Below are 16,507 nucleotides of genomic sequence, written 5' to 3' on the forward strand. Positions count from 1 at the left end.
GGTCAGGGACAGTAACCATTCTTGTTTTCAGAGGTTTGTGTGCCGGGTTCATCCTACAAAAATAGCGAACAAAATTTAGTCAACCCCCCACCCCGTGGACAATAAAGCGTTTTTAAAATGCATATACATCCTTCAATAAACACATAAACATGATTGTCCGTTTTTGGCAATTTAGGCCAAATAGACACAAGGTGGGCTTCTAATGGGCCCAACACGCCTTGGGCGTTGGGTCGTCTTAGTTCAAATGCTCTTACGTTCGGGATTTTGGCTCGGCTCTACGCTAGTTGACTAAGAGTGGCTTTTGAAAGGACCGGGAACCCAAACGGACAATTTGGGCTGAAACTCGCGACAACCATTGGACGCCTGACGAACCAATAAATTGCCGCTAATTTCGAAAAAGGGTGAGTATAAAAAAGTCCGGCTGCGGTTCCGCAAACCGTCCTTTAATATACTATACATATATATTGGAAATATGCCATGAATGCAACGACAATTTATGACAAATTTAAACATATTCAGTACAAATAATGTTTTAACAAAAACAGTTAGTCAAACAGTCAAATCTTATGGTTAGAACTTAATTAATCCCCAGCGGAGTCGCCATTTCTGTTTTACTTAAAAATTATTATTAACCTTTTTTTTTGACTAGGTTTCGAAATGGAAAAATTGACTAGGTTTCGAAAAATCAATTAATCTTATTGTTTAAGAAAAATCGACCTTCAAAGTCGGAGTCGCCACTTGATTTTCGATAAAATCAAGAAAAAAAACTTCAAAAGATTTAAAAAACAGATTAAAAATCAATTGAAAAGGGTTCGAAGTTCAATGTACATCTCGAGAAGGTGTTAGGCCCTCGGGATGCCCGCTAACTTGCGGTTGACCGGCGATTTGACTAAATGACTTTTAAAATAAAATTTTTAACTAAGTAAAGAGAAAATTCATTTTGATATTTTGTATTTCATTCTTATTATTTTTATTTATTTCTAAAGGGAGATATTTTGAGGAAATTAATTTAAGGAAAACTAAATTGTGATAAAAGTAAGTAAAAAAAAAAAAAAAAATTTAAATAATGAAAAATGGCTACCCCTTTAGGAGATTTTTTAAAATTCTACCAAGATATTAAATAATTCAAACAAATAAATAATAGAGAAAGAAATATTTGAACTTGGGCTTGATTGCCCAAATTCATTCAATTGGGCTTTGGCCCACCTGTCCTAATCTATTTACTTAGATTTGGGCCCTTTTAAAAAAACCTGCAGAGACAAACGGCCTTTGGGCCTGTTAATAAAAAAGGGGCTGAAGGGCCCTGGCCCAATCCTGAAAAAAGAATCACAAAGTATACACAAGTGTATACATGCTGTATACAGCATATATTTGACCCATTTGGACCTCTCAAGCCCTGCACCTATTTGAATATATATTTTCCGCTACTTTTCCCTGTATTGCCCTGCGTATTTGTACCTGTACAATTTTTAAAACTTACTTAACAAGTGTATATCGTCGCCCGATAATGTATACTAATGTATACGGGCTGCACCCTACGTCCGCATTGTTTGCCTGATTCCGAATTTTAATTAGAATAGGCGTCCCTCTACGTTAACCTGCAATTCACATTTTTTACACATATTCATAATATAGCGTTTCTGTATATCACTGTATACAGGATGTATATCAGCCTGTTTTTCGACCTTCGAGAGTTTAAAGTCCCTTTCCAGAAGCATATTTTCACTTCCATCAACCCAGATTTTGGATTAGGCCTCCTGTGCACATTTCAAACTGTATATCAGTGTATAACGGATGTATACAGCTGGTATACAGCTTCTCAAATCTGCAAAACTTGCTTTCCAGCACTGAAGCTGCTGGTTTTTCGACCTGTAAATTAATTTCCAGCAGCTCTCTTCTTTTGTTCAACCTGTACGCCAGTCTTGAGGGGGTCTACGACTCGAAGAATATGTTTTGAGCCTTTGCGGCTCCACGAGAGAATGCAACGAGTTGGAGTAGAATCCATAAGGATTCGAGAGGAGTTTCACATGCGATAAAATAGAAGTAAGTTAACATGTGAACGATGACGTAAACCAGATGTATTTTGAATGGAACGCAAATAAAAGAAACACATATAACTTTAGAGAAGGCCGAATGAAACCCAAACTAAAAAATTGATCAAAGCTAGGGAAGCAAACTAAGCCTAAACAATAGCAACTCATGTTTGTCATTAAGCAAATTTATCACTAAAGCATGCAGTGAATGAACATGGATCATTAAATTCAGGCATACAAAGGCCATTAATTAGTCGAATAGCTACCAACACAAACGATAAAATGCATACCCGAGGACCTCACTGAGAATAGCACTATGAACTAGAGGGATAAAAGGTCCATTTTAAAGTGAGATAGCATGAATGAATCCAAGCAAACGACAAAACGTACAACACTATTTGGCAACTAGAATTTGAACTACCAACAAACCATATTTCAGACGAAACGAGATAAGAACTAAATTAAGATCGAACCATACAATTTCAAGAAGCACAAATCGAAGTGTACCCCTCCCCTACGCACTTAGAAACTCAAACTATTCCAAAGGGAAAAACACATTATAGCTCCATAGGGAATTCTTAGAAGAAGAAAGAAAGACAAACTTAAACAAGACTTGAACCAAAATTTGTATTCTATCAGGCAACGAAACCTTGTGCTAAGGCAATAACCCATGATGAACAGAAGGGTAACAAAGCTTACATAACAGCAATGATATAGTAGGGAACATCATAATGGCATTTGAGACATAATGCAAATCGACGCTAGAAATCGAATCCGATACTTTAAATGCAAATCACAATGAAATCCATAACCCATCAATCAACAAGAAACCTCAATACTGGACACATTTACAGTAGAAGCAAACCAAAGTTGAACTCGAATCGATGAATTAAACAAAGCTTAACTGAGATAAATTAACATAAGCATAAACTGTATTTACCTTTTCGAAAGCAGCGAGCGGAAACGACGAGCGAGATAGCAAGCTTCCACCACCGAAATGAACTCCAAACGGTTCCAAAGGCGAATCAACACACAGAAGAAACAGAATCGCGGCTTTCAATCTCCTTGAAGTCTCTTTCTTAAGTATTCACACGTAAATGTATATGATTGATGATTTCTAGCCTTAAGGTAGAGAAAAGTTCTAAAAAAAATCCCCCAAAATTTCGGAATTCCAACAACAGACGGAAACAGAGTTCTCTTTTTTTTTTCTGAAGATTTTTCAACTAAAATCGCCCCCTTGATGACTGAAAATGGAGGGTATTTAGAGAGGGACGCTCGGCTTCCATTTTAGGCCGGCTTCGACTCCCTTCGAATTGAAAAATTCAAATCCCTTTTCAAACCCCACAAGGCAAACATTGCGTTTGGCGAGGGCGACTACGACGTCTCACAGACCTGCTTGACAGGGCATGGGTCTCTGTCGTTGCGTCTCGTTCAAGCGAAAAGGAGAGTGGAAGAACGTGGGGTTGTTGGGGTTTTGCAGGAGATGGCGTCTGTGTTTCTGGGCTTCTGTCCAGAGGGTGAGGAGAGGAGAGAGCGAGCGTGGGCGTGAGACGCGGGAGAGAGGGAAGGAGAGGAGAGAGCGACGAGAGTGCGAGAGCGTGGGGAGATGAGGGAGAGAGCGTGGGGGTCGCGTGGGTTCTGAATTTTTTTTTCGCGTCTGCACCTGTTCTGGGAATTAGGTGAGCGTTGGTCTGGGGAAGAAGAGAAGGGAAGGGGGTCGCGGGTCGGGTATTAGGTGTTGGGTCGGAGCGGGTATGGGGCTGGGTTGAAGGGTAAATTTTTTATTTAAATGTTTTGGGCCGTCTGAATGGGGAAGAAGTGGGCTGGGATATTTAAGTAGTGTTGGGTTGAGGGGTTTTTGGGCCTGGGAATAAGAGTGGGCTGATGGGTAAAGGAATGGGTTTAAGATATACATATATACATATACATATATGTATATACATATATGTATATATGTACATATATTTTATTTTCGCAAGGTTTATAAAACTAACTAACTCATACCGACGCGGGTCAAAATTGGGTGTCAACAAGCATGAAGGGGGTGTTAGAGTGATTTTTCAACATTCAACTACGAAAGACCCATAAGTTTAAAAATTGTTGATTCAGAAAAGGGTTATTACTATTGTTAATTTGAGAAAAGGACAAAAAAACCCATTGAACTAATAAGTTGGTTCACTCATAAGTCATACCCTTGAAACTAACAACCTTCTTATTATTTATTTATTTATTAAAATATTTTTTATGTGTCAAATATTTTATCGAATAAATAAATAAATTAAACTCATTTCAACTAAAATTTTACCCATACTTTATCCAAGTCAAAAAATATACCTTTTCAAGACATCAATTTATCTTAATATTATAAAAAAAATCTAGTAGTTTAGTATTTATTGTAGCATTTTATTATTAATTATTTTTGGTTTTTGGTTTTGGCTCACGTCTATTTGATTTTTCTCTATTTTCCATGAATTTTTATTTGGATTAAAGATATATGACATAAAGAAAAATAAATGGCTACAATAATTAATTTAATCAAGATTATAAACATAATAAAAATACTTAATATTTCATAAACAAATTAATAATGCCATAATCATAATAATATTATTTTGTCTATAGTACATTTTAAATTTTTCTCTCTTTTTCTACTTTCTTATGCCTACGGGCTACAAGTATCTATCTTTTTTTAGAAAAAAATTGAGTTAATCTTTAATTACAATTTCTTGTGGAACTCTCTTTGATATTAGTTATCACAAAGATTTATTAGTAAATAAGTTATCATTTATTTTTGTTTTTTAAAAAGGGAAGAATAGATATACACTGCGTATAATCGGGCGTTACTTGTATTTTTTATAATACATTAATTATCTAAAACAAATTTTAATTAAAAGACCAAAGTAAATACAACAATTACTAGATCTTCTTTAAAATATTTTTTGTGGTCTTGAAGAGGTATCGAATAAATTATGTAAAAAATTATTAGAGGTGGGATTTTATTTATTCAATAATAGAATGACGCGCATGATAAATATTAAAAAAAACAAATTAAAGAGATGTTTGTTAGAAGTGAGACAAAAAGGTAAACGGAGGTATATTTAGATCAAAAGGTTGAATCTTTGTTAAATTAAGTGTATTTATAAATTTGTGATAACATATAATCACAAATATTTACTACCATATATTTCAGTATAATTTGTTTTCTTAATTTCATTTTTAGTTTGTTTACTAAGAATCTTTTTCTTTTTCGAATTTTTTTTCTTCAACTTTTCATATGGCATGTCTACAAGATTAAAGAGTCTCTGGATATTTGATATATTTTAAATATCTTTAGTTTAAAATCACAATATTCAAATTATTTATTTTCTTAAACTACATATAGTGTCAAGATCCAAAAAAACAAATTAAAATAGAGAAAATACTTATAAAAAAAAAACTTAAACTTATTAATTTATTTTGATATCTTATTACAACTTAAAAATCTACCTGATTTGAAATCATGTCCAAACCGGCCTATGTAGCAAAAAGAAACAAGAGTATAATTTGAAAGATAAAATAAATATACAGACAAAACTCGAAATGTGTTATGAAAAATTAAGATGAATAGGGGAAGGATTACTTCTACAAACAGGACAAATACCCTTAATCTTTAACCATTCATCAATGCAATCAGCATGAAAACAATGTTCACATTCAGGTATGCATCTTACTGTCTCTTTTGGATGATACTCTGCCAAACATATTGGACAAATCCCATGATTTGGCCCTGGAATTCTCCTACTTTCTCCTAGAACAACTTTTGCGTACGATTCGATCGTCGAATCGTCTAGACCGATAATCATTTCCGGTCGTGGCACCACGGCTGCTCTCCCGGTGTTCGGGAGAGCAGCCGCCTCTTGGCTTTGCTTATAGCAGATGTAACATGTCAAAACCAATGAACACATGAGAGCAGGTATCACTAACGATAGTGCAACTATTCGGAAAATTTTTTTAGCTTTTGAACTATCTGCAACCAAAAATTAATCAAAGTAATGTTAAGGCAAAATAATGTTAATATTGTTAAATTAATACGCCATGCTAGGCTTAATAAAAAAGAACAAGTTTGAAGCCATTTCAAAAAAAACTGACGTGTCAGTCAATGATCATAACCTTACCCTTTTAGCTTAAAATTAATTTTAATCAGATTCTCAATATTCCAAATCTTTCGTTAATTCAGAATTTATTAATGTCATTAAGGTGATAGAATGATATACATCATCTTATGCACGACTAATACATAAACACTTAAATATAATTTATCTCTGAATTATTCTTCCATTAAGTTTGACGATATTGGATTAATATATAACAAGGGCTAACTTGACATTTCACTATGAACTTTTTAATAAGTTTGGTCAAATGGTTATTCACAGGTGATTCTACCAATATGTAACAATTAGTACAAGATTATTTCTATATTATCCATAAGCTATCTTTTTTCCTTACCTAAGAATATCTTGACCCAATAAAAGTCAAGTCTTTAGCCACATAAATACCTTTCGTTGAATACTCTTATCTAATAACCTGGTAATTCTAATTATATAATCAATTACTCCTTCTGTTTCTATTTATATGTCGTCCTTACTAAAAATAGATGTTTCTTAATACTTGTCATTCCACAAAATCAATGCATAAATGACATTATTCTTTCTATTTCAGTACTTGTCTATCTTGAAAGTATTCATTGCCATCAGAACCCAACCCACGTTGAATGATGAGACTGCACCTACACTCGTTAACTTTGGTAAAATGTGTATATACCCTAAGAAACTATTAAATCATACATTTTGCACAACCTTAAAGTTTAATTATATTTAGTGCAGAAACCATATTTTACCAATATACTTGTGTTTTTGTCACAGCTCAGGCTATCAGTGACCAGGTCGATATGGTATTATCCCTTAATCGTCATTGAAAATTTTGTTGGCTTTATGTTAAGATAATGGTATGAATAAAAAGATATGTACCTGTTTCAAGCCATGTTAACACGAGATCATCGTTGAGTTTACTTGAGAAAGCTCCCTCTTCATTACGAGTCCACGAAACAGGAAGAGACGCAGTGCTTGTTACTTTGCAGTTATACGAACTCAATATTGTTGATGAAGCAAAACTCAAGTAAGAAGTAGCCAAAGTTGAGATAGTAGAATTACTCATGCAACCAATAACATTCAAATAAGGGTTGATTGTATCTGTCGAACAAGTTAAGAAAATATAGTCTCGATAGTAAACTGGCTTGAAGACAGAAGAAGAATGAAGTTCAAACTTAGTAAGCCGTTCCGGAAGGCAATTATATGGATCGTAGAGTTGTATTCGTTGTGTGAGGTAGTTGATATCGCGTACATGGAAATACCCTGCACCTGGAAGATTTAGAATTGCTTTGCCTTCGTTGTTGCATATTAGATTGAAACCAGGATTATATGTACAGAGCTGATTTTGTGGACTTTCTAATCCAAAAGGAAATCGTATTTGAAAAGGATTATCTCCACAAATGGAAACCTCAGGGCATTCATTTTTTGCATAGATAGATGAAAAGAGAAGAAAAGAGACAAAGAGGACTAGCAAATTGTCCATATGTTTCAAGAATTACTTTCGGTATGGACAGGTTGATTATATTAGAAATAGCAAAGGGGCATAGAGAGTTCCATTTATTTATAACTGCAGTTGTTTCAAAAGTCAAAAGTTTGAGTTGGTGTTCATGCCAAAGATGTTATAATGAGAGCCTGTTCAAACAACATATATATATAATCCAACTTGAATTATAGAGTTGAATGGAGTGTATAAGAGGACATGTTGGTGCAGGTAAACGTTAACAAAAAGTGAAAACAACATAAGGACATGTATGAGCCTGAATAAAGCTGAAAGGATACAGATTACTCAGTTATAACAAGTAGTAGTAAGACGCTTAAATATATGTGAATGCAAAACAAGAATGGTTCGGGTACATTCTATTTGAATTTTCTAGGTATAACATGGTGGAGTAGCCAATTTCCAACTTGTTGAAAGTGGAGCAACTGTGTCATTTATAGAGTATCATCTGGTATTTACTGATTTTGTTTTTCTAATGGTGGTACGCGAGTCCATTTGGGGCACCTCCAACTATTCCATCAGGTACTTGCATGCTTGCAACAGTACAGATATTCGATAACTTTCTGCCTAACAAGTTGCTCAGACGTTCTGATGCTAACAGTTTCATCATTCTTTCTTGACTTCATTTGTTGCAAATTTATTGACTACTACTGCATAAGGGGTTATCGTAGGTTTTCATAGACAATCATAGAAGTCTTGTTCATGAGACAAAATATAACCAAGGTATATCTTTTTCACAAAGATCACCACAAAATTAAAGAAAGGTAGTAGTAGATACTATCAAATGCCCATGAATGAGAGGCAAATGAAAATTTTTCACAAAATTTATCTGAAAACTTCAATCTTTACAGGGCATGTGACCAAAGTATTTGACTAAGGTGAACCAGCTAAGCTTCTACTGAACCACAATGATGTTAATTTACGCCCAATAAGCATATGTACAACTTCACATTGGGATTTACAAATTTCAAAATGCAATGTGTAAAACAAACTACGCGCTAAGAAGAAGCTAAGTTAATCGAGCAGGAGAAGGATTGTTTCTGCAAACAGGACAAGAACCATTAATCTTTAACCATTCATCAACGCATTCAGCGTGAAAGCAATGTTCACATTCAGGTATGGACTTCACTATCTCTTTTGGGTGGTACTCTGCAAGGCATATTGGACAACTCCCATGATTTGGCCCTGGAACTCTCCCACTCTCTCCTAGGACTACTTTTGTGTAGGACTCAATTGTCGAGTCATCGAGGCCAGTAGCCGGTTGTGGTGCTACTGTTGTTCCGATGATGATACGTTGGATTGCAACGGAGGTGTGGCTGGATCGGCGACACTCCAAACAGAAGTAACATGATACACCAATTAAACATGTCATGCCTGGAATAAGCAAGGTTATCGCAATAAATTTGAGAACTTGTTGAACCGGCCTTTTGTTACCTGCAAGTGAAAAGCATGGTAATTTTGAGGCAAAAACATAGTCATATTTTATCTTATAGATTTATTATTGTTAATATAACTTAAATTGCTCATACACCAGTCTCAGCCGTGTTAGAGTGATATATGAAGTTATTGGACTATTTCACTAATTCATTAACTATAAGTTTATTGAATTGTTACAATCTATACGGAAATGATAAAATGACATATATCATTCGCACGATCTCAATCAATCAGCTAGTTGCTGAATAATACAATACTACTGGAATAGAAGTCAGCTTTTCCATAAGGATTGACATTTGATTACTGTATTAAAATAAGGGGCAGATTGGCCTTTCAGATTTGCCAAATGCACTTACCAATATTTGTGACGAATACAAAAATGTTTATTCCCAGTGAGACAGGTAATACTAGATTAAGATAACATCAAAATAAGTATTATAGTCATTTCCGTATTATCCATTAAAAACCAACTTTACTCCAAAAGCTTCCTACAAATCAAAGTCAATGAGTCCTTAACCATATTGATTATTATTTTTTACTATTCTCACCTACTGTTGAAATCCGCCTATATGATTTCCCAAATATAGTTTGTCCAAATCTAAAGTTACAAGGACAGATTGTCAACCCCAATCATTGAGGCATAATTGTATAATTGATTCTACTGTTAGCTACTCGAATGCAAATACAAAAGAGAAAAACGAAAGGAGACTATAATTGAGAAAATATTTACCTGTTACAGGACTATCAAAGCATTGAATTTCTCTGATAATGGCATTCTTGAACCCACAAACACCGTGGTTTACTTCACACTCTTGGCAGTTTGGTTCATCCCATGTTAACACAAGATCGGTAATAAGGTCTGTTAAAAAATCTGATTGGTATTGGAATGCCCATGAAGCAGGAACGGATGAATTGTTGATTATGCTACAGTTATACAAACTTATCATTTGGCTCGCAATACTTGGAGAAGTAGTAGCTAAAGTTGAAGTAGTGGAATTGCTTAGACAACTGATGGCATTTGACCGAGACAAAACCGAATTGGTTGAACAAGTCAAGAAAGTATAGTTCCGATAGGCAACAGCTTTGAAAAGTGAAGGAGGGGAAAAAGAAGTGCTGAAATTCATCAGACGTTTTGGGAGGCAATCAGATGGATCATAGAGTTGTATTTCTTGGGTTTGGTAATCTATGTCACGTACATAGTAATCTCCTGCACCTGGAAGACTTAGAATTGATCTACCTTGGTTGCTGCATATAAGACTGAAACCTGGATAACTGCAGTTCTGAAGGTTCTGGCTCCCTTCTATTCCAAAAGGAAATCGTATGTCAAAGTGGTTATTCCCACAAGTGGAATCTGGGCAATCGTACCTTGCGTAGACAGTTAAGCAGAGCAGAAAAGAGAAAGAGATGAACTTCAGAATGTCCATGTATTTCAGAAAGTCAATTAGGATTTGGACAAACCCCCCATCAGAAATAGTGGTTTGCCAAGTATTCTCAAAGATTCAAACCATACAGAATATGCATTAACTTATTAGCTGTTTCAAAAGTCATAAGTTTGACCCGACAAAGATGTTATAAAAGCCAACTTATACAATGTACTTATAAAGAGGATGTTAACAGCTCAACTTCCTTTAAATACTGCTATTGGAAATTCATACCAATTGGATACTAAAAAAATCAGTTGATTTATTGTTAAGTGGTTTCTATTAGAGGACAAGAAAGCATAAGCCACAAGGAAAAGTCAGGCTGCAAGTTGTGATTTTTGCCTGAGCTAGTTTGGCTAGTAACTAATATATTACAAACAAAAATCATCTACTAACAAAATATGCATTTTTTAGGTGGAGTACAACCCGTTTGAAACTTGTTGATAAGGGGCTGATTGTTGTATTTATGGAGTTATATCTAATATTTGCTGAAAAATGAACTCTGATTTGTAGACAGTAAGATTATACTTGGCAGTTGTTGTAAGATTATATTTGCTAGTTTTTGACAAAATCACTGGAGCTGCTCTGACATTCTGATTGAAACAATTTCACCATTCTTCCCGGACTTCATGACATGGAATTTTACGTGAAGACCTGCCACCACAATATAACAGTAAGTAATGAGTGAGAGGTGAAGTACAGTTTGTCGCTCACAAAAATTGAAGAAACCAGGGTTAATATACCTTCATTCTCTTGCAAGTTTGTATTAACTGCTACTGCATAAGAGGTTATCATAGCTTTTGGTTGCCAATCATTGGGCTTTCCTACCCATGACTTGAGATCAAGGACAGCTGAACATGCATTACAAATACACAGCAACAAAAAGTTAAATCTCATATCAAGAATAAGTTATGGTCCTTTGTTCATTATCAGGATCTAAAGTAACAGGAGTTGTATTTCCAATAATTCACGTGACTACGAATCATCTACGTACTGAAAAGTTGGTGTTTTGTTGTACTGATTCATGAAGAACCCAAGAAGGGGCCAGAATGAAGCTTCTATGTTTTGGCAGTTAGATTTTGGAAAATGATGGTGTTAGACTGGATTGCAAAGCTAACAGCAACTTATAACTATGTCAGTGAATTGAGCTGTTACCAGAAGTTGAGTGATCTTTGAGATGTTTGATATCAAATATACCAGCAGAGGCTCCATTAGCTTGCTTCTTCTCGTTGTGGGAACCTAGCAACTCATAATCCCAGCTTCCATCCTGGTATCCTTCACTTAGGAACAGTTCAATATGTCTTGCATCTAATACCTGCATTGTTCCTGCATAGAATAACACATGATTAAATTTTTAGTCATCTTTATAGAACTTTGGAAAGGCAGGAAAAGCAATCTGGGGTATGGACTAAACCTAAAAGGAGTAATTGTGGAATAGTTTAATTTGCACAAACATAAAGTGGTAACGGTTCAATTTTCTGTCCACTGTTCAATTAGTAGAAAACCTAACTGATTAAGCTTCTGAAGGTACAGTAACCTTGTTGTTCCTTTCTAAAATATGTAAAACCCAACCAGCTTACCATCACATGTGTTCAGGTCACAGACTGGGCAACGAACAAGCTGCAAATCTGGAAGATCAATAAACAAAAGGGATTAAAAAGTAATGCTGATAAGAAATTCTTTTACACAGCCATGAAATTTACCAGCAATCCAGATTCCACTCTTGACATTTCTGACCACACAGCACCCGTTTGACTCCAACATCTTCTCTGTTGTCTTCTCCTTAAGGACTTTCAAGGGAGGGATCAAATTCTCTGTCAAGAGTGCATTTTGCGAGTCAAAGGAAAATGCTCCAATGCGCATCCAGTCTGATCATTCGTTCAAACAACTTAAAGGTATCAGCAACCACTGAAAGAAATTGTCAACACCTCAGTGCAATGTGTTGATACCAAAATTCACCATATAAAGCAAAACTGGAGGGGTTATACCAATATGTTTATCCTGCTGGCGGAACTTGTAAGAATGACATCCATCTGCAACGAATAAATTTATTCGTTACAGTAGAGAACTAGATATTTTCAATGTCACTTCTGATTTAAACTGGCAAACTCATGTAAAAAGAGAAACTGCTTACTAAAGGCTGCTGCATATAAGTTGATCCATTTGAATGCTACTTTTCCAGGGTCAGGAACCTGGAGGTCTCGCAAGCAAGCATGTTTCCATATGATGTCCTCCATAATGATACGATGGAACCATTTGCTAGTTGATGCAAGCATCACCAAAGATCTTCCATCCAAGAACTTAGCAATCTCTGTCCACAGGTCCTCTTCGTACCTTATGGTATTCAAATAGCCATAAATTCAGTCTCAACATTCACAACCAACTTGATAACTACCATAAGATACACAACAAAGATAATCTCAGTTATGTTCATGGTCATGCATATGATGTCAGTTGAACAAAGAAGCTGATATTCTAGAGTTCAAAGCATTGGCTTCTGTGATATAGCTAACTGTTTGATTTTTATTCGCAGTACTACATACACTAAGGTGACGTCGAAAGAAGGACAGCCAAAAACAATGCTCTTGAACTTGTATTCACAACCTTATGCTTATCACCAACCAGGATATTTGTAAACTCAATTTAATTAAAGCTTTGAATTTGAAGCTAAAAATTGCATTTACAAGAGTTGAGAATGGGACTTTTAATACAGTTATTCACCCTCTTATAGAAAAGATGGTGTAGTATCAGTTATCAGATCTCATATAATATTCGAACTTGAATTGAGTACTAGAAAATTTGTGGATCAAAGAGCATTCAAATGAAAAACCTCAGCCAATAAACGCATTTGACAGTTGCAGCACAGCATGCAGTTCAGTATGCAGAGCAGCTGAATTTTAGCTAGGATATTAATGTGCTTCACTATTGAATCCATGGAACATAGAGCATTGAACTGATTGAGAAATCAGAAAGCGTTGATTTCAAATGTATCCACGATTGTTTCTTTTCTTCTATAGATACATAAAATTAAAATGTGCGGCAACACAAAGTGTCTAATATACAGTACAGTGGCCTTCTTAAATGTAGTATCATCTGTTAGTGAGGAGCATTTTAATATTATTTCACTAACATCATCTACTTAGCTGACATTCAAAGATGAATTCATTTTTTGCTCAAATTCGTGGATCAGAGAGAATCGAACTGCAAAACATAATCAGTAAATGCATTTGACAGTTGTTACTAACACACATGTAATAAGCAGAGCAGCTAAAATTTAGCTCAAATGCAATTTGTGCCACATTTAAATTCTAGAAAATAGAGCATTCAAACTCTTATAGAAAGCAGAAAGCCCTTGAATCCAGAAGTTTCAGCAATCAGATTACTTAGTTTCTAAATACACACTATAGATGCAGTGCCAGAGAGAGTCTAATAACACTTCTTTTAACACTGTTTCGGATCGCCTTCATATTGATTCGAAGGCATAATGTATCAGTTAGGAATATTTAGCCAATATTAGTAATTGAATTGATTTGTAACTCAAATTTGTGGATCGAAGAGCTTGAACTGTTCAACCAATAAACGTATTCAAAAATTTTCTGTACAAGACAAGTTGCAATAAGCAGAGCAGCTGAGAATTTTAGCTCAAATTCAATACAAAGCATCTACTCAGCCAAATTTTTTCAATCCGGACGACTTATATCTTCTAGATACCATAAAATATGCATGATACCGCGAAAGAATAGATTCGACTATAGGAGTAATTTCAGCAATCAATTTTTCACTAATATTCAAATAGATATCGCTTCTCACTCAAATTTATGCATCAGTGAGCATTGAACTGCGAAATGACAATCAAATAGAATTTGACAATTGCCGCATTACATAGAATCAGAACAAGCATAGCATCTGAACATTAGCTCAAAATTCAATTCGTTTCTAGTTTGCATTTAACTGAATCAGAAAGAACCAAACACCAATTTCAAATACTTTTGCAATGGATTAAAGTACAAATATGCAGAGAGAGAGAGAGAGAACCAGGAGAAGATAGAGTGAGGAGTGAGAAATTTCAATCGAGGAGATACACAGCTACAGAGCGGTCTTGTTCTCCTCATACGCTTCCCCATAGTGCTAAGATTTGAAATGGCTATGCGAAGTTCAAATTGAAGACGTGTTAGCTATTTATAGGCGCGCCAATGCTTGGATTCAAACTACAGAGGCTTTCATTTCATCAGGGAACATCCACTGGGCCCAAGAAAAGAAGGCCCATAAAGCGGATCTCAGCCTGTTAATCGTTCTGCTGCTTGCGACTCTGAGCCTGAAGCCTTATAGTTAGAGATTTTGTCCCTAAATGTGCCTTCAATATAGCTCGTATGAAATTATTTTTTGGACAAGTTAGATTCAAGTCTAATTTGTTTATAAGTATACTTTTCTTATCATTTTGAGTTTAACATTATAAGATTCAAAAAAATAAAAAATCATATTAAACTTTTAACATCATGTCAATTCAAAATATGACAAACAAATTAAACAATTTTTTCATATAAAAAGAAAAAGAACAACTCAGCATTTCAAAACGTATTTTTAGAAATTATATAAACAATTTACATTTTTAAAAAACCTAGAAGAATTAATTTAAGTAAAAAAAAAATATTATTCAAAAGCTCAATACTTCCAATTTATTTTTCGTCTTTAGGTCAGTGTTCAATAAAACTTGTTCGTTATTCATTGAATATATTAAAAAAATAATGTGTTTCAGATATAATACTATTACAGATGTACTTTTTCAGCAAGTAATAAACATTTTAAAATATGTGCTTGCTGTAAATTTCCTTTTTGTGTGTCAAATTAGGAAATTTACGGAAAGCGCATTTTTTTTAAAAAAAAAAAAGTTTGTTACTGAGTTGCGAATTAGGAAACTTTTATTAGTCCGTTAATGGTATGTACCGTTTAACTATAACTAACGCGCACCGAATTGTTAAAAAAAAAAAAAAGTAAGAACATAACATAAAGTTTCCTAATCCAAACTGAAATAGAAAGAAGAAGACCATCCTAATTAAGTCATTCCTTTATAAATAGTAGTAACATCATGCAAAGTTTAGACATGAATTGAACAATGACTACAATAAGACTATTTGGCAATGACATCAAAGTCTCAGAGAAGAAGGAGGAAAAGAGCATAATGTTATTCGGAACACGTATTTTCCAGTCTCCAGCGAACAACAGTAGCGATAGATTTATAAATAGGTCAGATTTGCCTCCACGAAGTATGTGTTTAGCTATTGAGTCATTCCATGGGAGTAGACCGGTTTACGTGGGCTGGAAATACTTGGAGAACTCGGATATCAACGCGAACTTGAGCAGGTTCTTAATTCCAGTTGAGTGCTACTCGAAATTACTCTACTACATGAGTAAGTTGGAGAGAGAAAAGGTACTAAACAAAGATGATAGAGGTATTAACGTGAGTGTAATTGATCCAAAGGGCAATTTACATGACATGAAGTTTACTGGATGGAAGAGTTTGGGGAGACTTGTGTTTAACAGAGGATGGAACAATCTTGTTAGAGAGAACCAATTTAAAAAAGGGGATTTACTTGAGTTCTGGCATTTCAGAATGCCTAATAATAAACCTTGTTTTGCTATAAATATCATTAGGTACTAGTAACCATTTTCGTCTTTTACCTTTTTACTGATCTTCTTTTTTTGATGTAATTCTAAATGATATGACATCTAATATGAATCTTACATTTGTCTTAAATGTCTTGGATGAAGAGTAATTATTGCAATGGGATATTACACTTCATATAAATTTTTATTCATTTTCATTAAAACAAAAAAAAAAATCTATAAAAGAAAATAATAATAAAAAAATTGCACAACTTGCTATTGCTTTTTTATAGGTCTAACGGTAATTCTAAATTATTGAATTTTTAAAATCTACAAAATTGAGGTAAATTGATTTTATCCTAAGAAGATATATTTCGGAACTTCGAC

At 34.6% G+C, this 16,507-nt stretch overlaps 4 protein-coding genes across 5 annotated transcripts; 1 reads left to right on the forward strand and 3 right to left on the reverse strand.

Moving 5' to 3' along the window:
* Window positions 1-5,554: 5,554 nt before the first annotated feature.
* LOC104645457 (putative RING-H2 finger protein ATL21A) lies at window positions 5,555-7,762 on the reverse strand. Its single transcript, XM_010317153.4, has 2 exons — window positions 7,040-7,762; window positions 5,555-6,039 (listed from the first exon to the last, which is right to left on the reverse strand). Exons 1-2 carry the CDS (start codon window positions 7,641-7,643, stop codon window positions 5,618-5,620), a joined length of 1,026 nt encoding a protein of 341 aa, XP_010315455.2. The 5' UTR covers window positions 7,644-7,762; the 3' UTR covers window positions 5,555-5,617.
* Window positions 7,763-8,429: 667 nt separating this feature from the next.
* On the reverse strand, window positions 8,430-10,696 carry LOC101248054 (putative RING-H2 finger protein ATL21A). Its single transcript, XM_004231172.5, has 2 exons — window positions 9,826-10,696; window positions 8,430-9,092 (listed from the first exon to the last, which is right to left on the reverse strand). The coding sequence occupies exons 1-2, from the start codon at window positions 10,517-10,519 to the stop codon at window positions 8,668-8,670; spliced, it is 1,119 nt and encodes a 372-aa protein (XP_004231220.1). The 5' UTR covers window positions 10,520-10,696; the 3' UTR covers window positions 8,430-8,667.
* A 65-nt stretch (window positions 10,697-10,761) lies between these two features.
* Window positions 10,762-14,905, reverse strand: LOC101248338 (probable F-box protein At3g61730). 2 transcript variants are annotated; one of them, XM_010328739.4, is made up of 8 exons: window positions 14,552-14,905; window positions 12,651-12,850; window positions 12,505-12,549; window positions 12,220-12,384; window positions 12,097-12,144; window positions 11,672-11,842; window positions 11,260-11,367; window positions 10,762-11,170 (listed from the first exon to the last, which is right to left on the reverse strand). In XM_010328739.4, exons 1-8 carry the CDS (start codon window positions 14,638-14,640, stop codon window positions 11,088-11,090), a joined length of 909 nt encoding a protein of 302 aa, XP_010327041.1. In that variant the 5' UTR covers window positions 14,641-14,905; the 3' UTR covers window positions 10,762-11,087. The 2 variants fall into 2 exon arrangements, with proteins under 2 accessions (XP_010327041.1, XP_069144331.1); XM_069288230.1 differs by having other exon boundaries at window positions 10,948-11,170; window positions 11,714-11,842; window positions 14,552-14,753.
* Window positions 14,906-15,629: 724 nt separating this feature from the next.
* Window positions 15,630-16,175, forward strand: LOC104645458 (putative B3 domain-containing protein At4g03160). Its single transcript, XM_010317154.3, has one exon. The coding sequence runs from the start codon at window positions 15,630-15,632 to the stop codon at window positions 16,173-16,175; it is 546 nt and encodes a 181-aa protein (XP_010315456.1).
* The last annotated feature ends 332 nt before the right edge of the window (window positions 16,176-16,507 follow it).

The sequence above is a fragment of the Solanum lycopersicum genome, chromosome 1 (genome assembly GCF_036512215.1).
Source record: "Solanum lycopersicum chromosome 1, SLM_r2.1".
NCBI lineage: Eukaryota > Viridiplantae > Streptophyta > Magnoliopsida > Solanales > Solanaceae > Solanum > Solanum lycopersicum.

Coding starts and splice junctions, on each gene's coding strand:
- LOC101248338 (XM_010328739.4), bottom strand. CDS start 14,640: ATGGGGAAGCGTATGAGGAGAACAAGACCGCTCTGTAGCTGTGTATCT. Junction 12,851..14,551: donor CCTCACTCTATCTTCTCCTG/GTTCTCTCTCTC, acceptor GAATACCATAAG/GTACGAAGAGGACCTGTGGA. Junction 12,145..12,219: donor GAGTGGAATCTGGATTGCTG/GTAAATTTCATG, acceptor TTGATCTTCCAG/ATTTGCAGCTTGTTCGTTGC.
- LOC104645458 (XM_010317154.3), top strand. CDS start 15,630: ATGACTACAATAAGACTATTTGGCAATGACATCAAAGTCTCAGAGAAG.
- LOC101248054 (XM_004231172.5), bottom strand. CDS start 10,519: ATGGACATTCTGAAGTTCATCTCTTTCTCTTTTCTGCTCTGCTTAACT. Junction 9,093..9,825: donor CTTTGATAGTCCTGTAACAG/GTAAATATTTTC, acceptor TTTCACTTGCAG/GTAACAAAAGGCCGGTTCAA.
- LOC104645457 (XM_010317153.4), bottom strand. CDS start 7,643: ATGGACAATTTGCTAGTCCTCTTTGTCTCTTTTCTTCTCTTTTCATCT. Junction 6,040..7,039: donor GTTAACATGGCTTGAAACAG/GTACATATCTTT, acceptor TTTTGGTTGCAG/ATAGTTCAAAAGCTAAAAAA.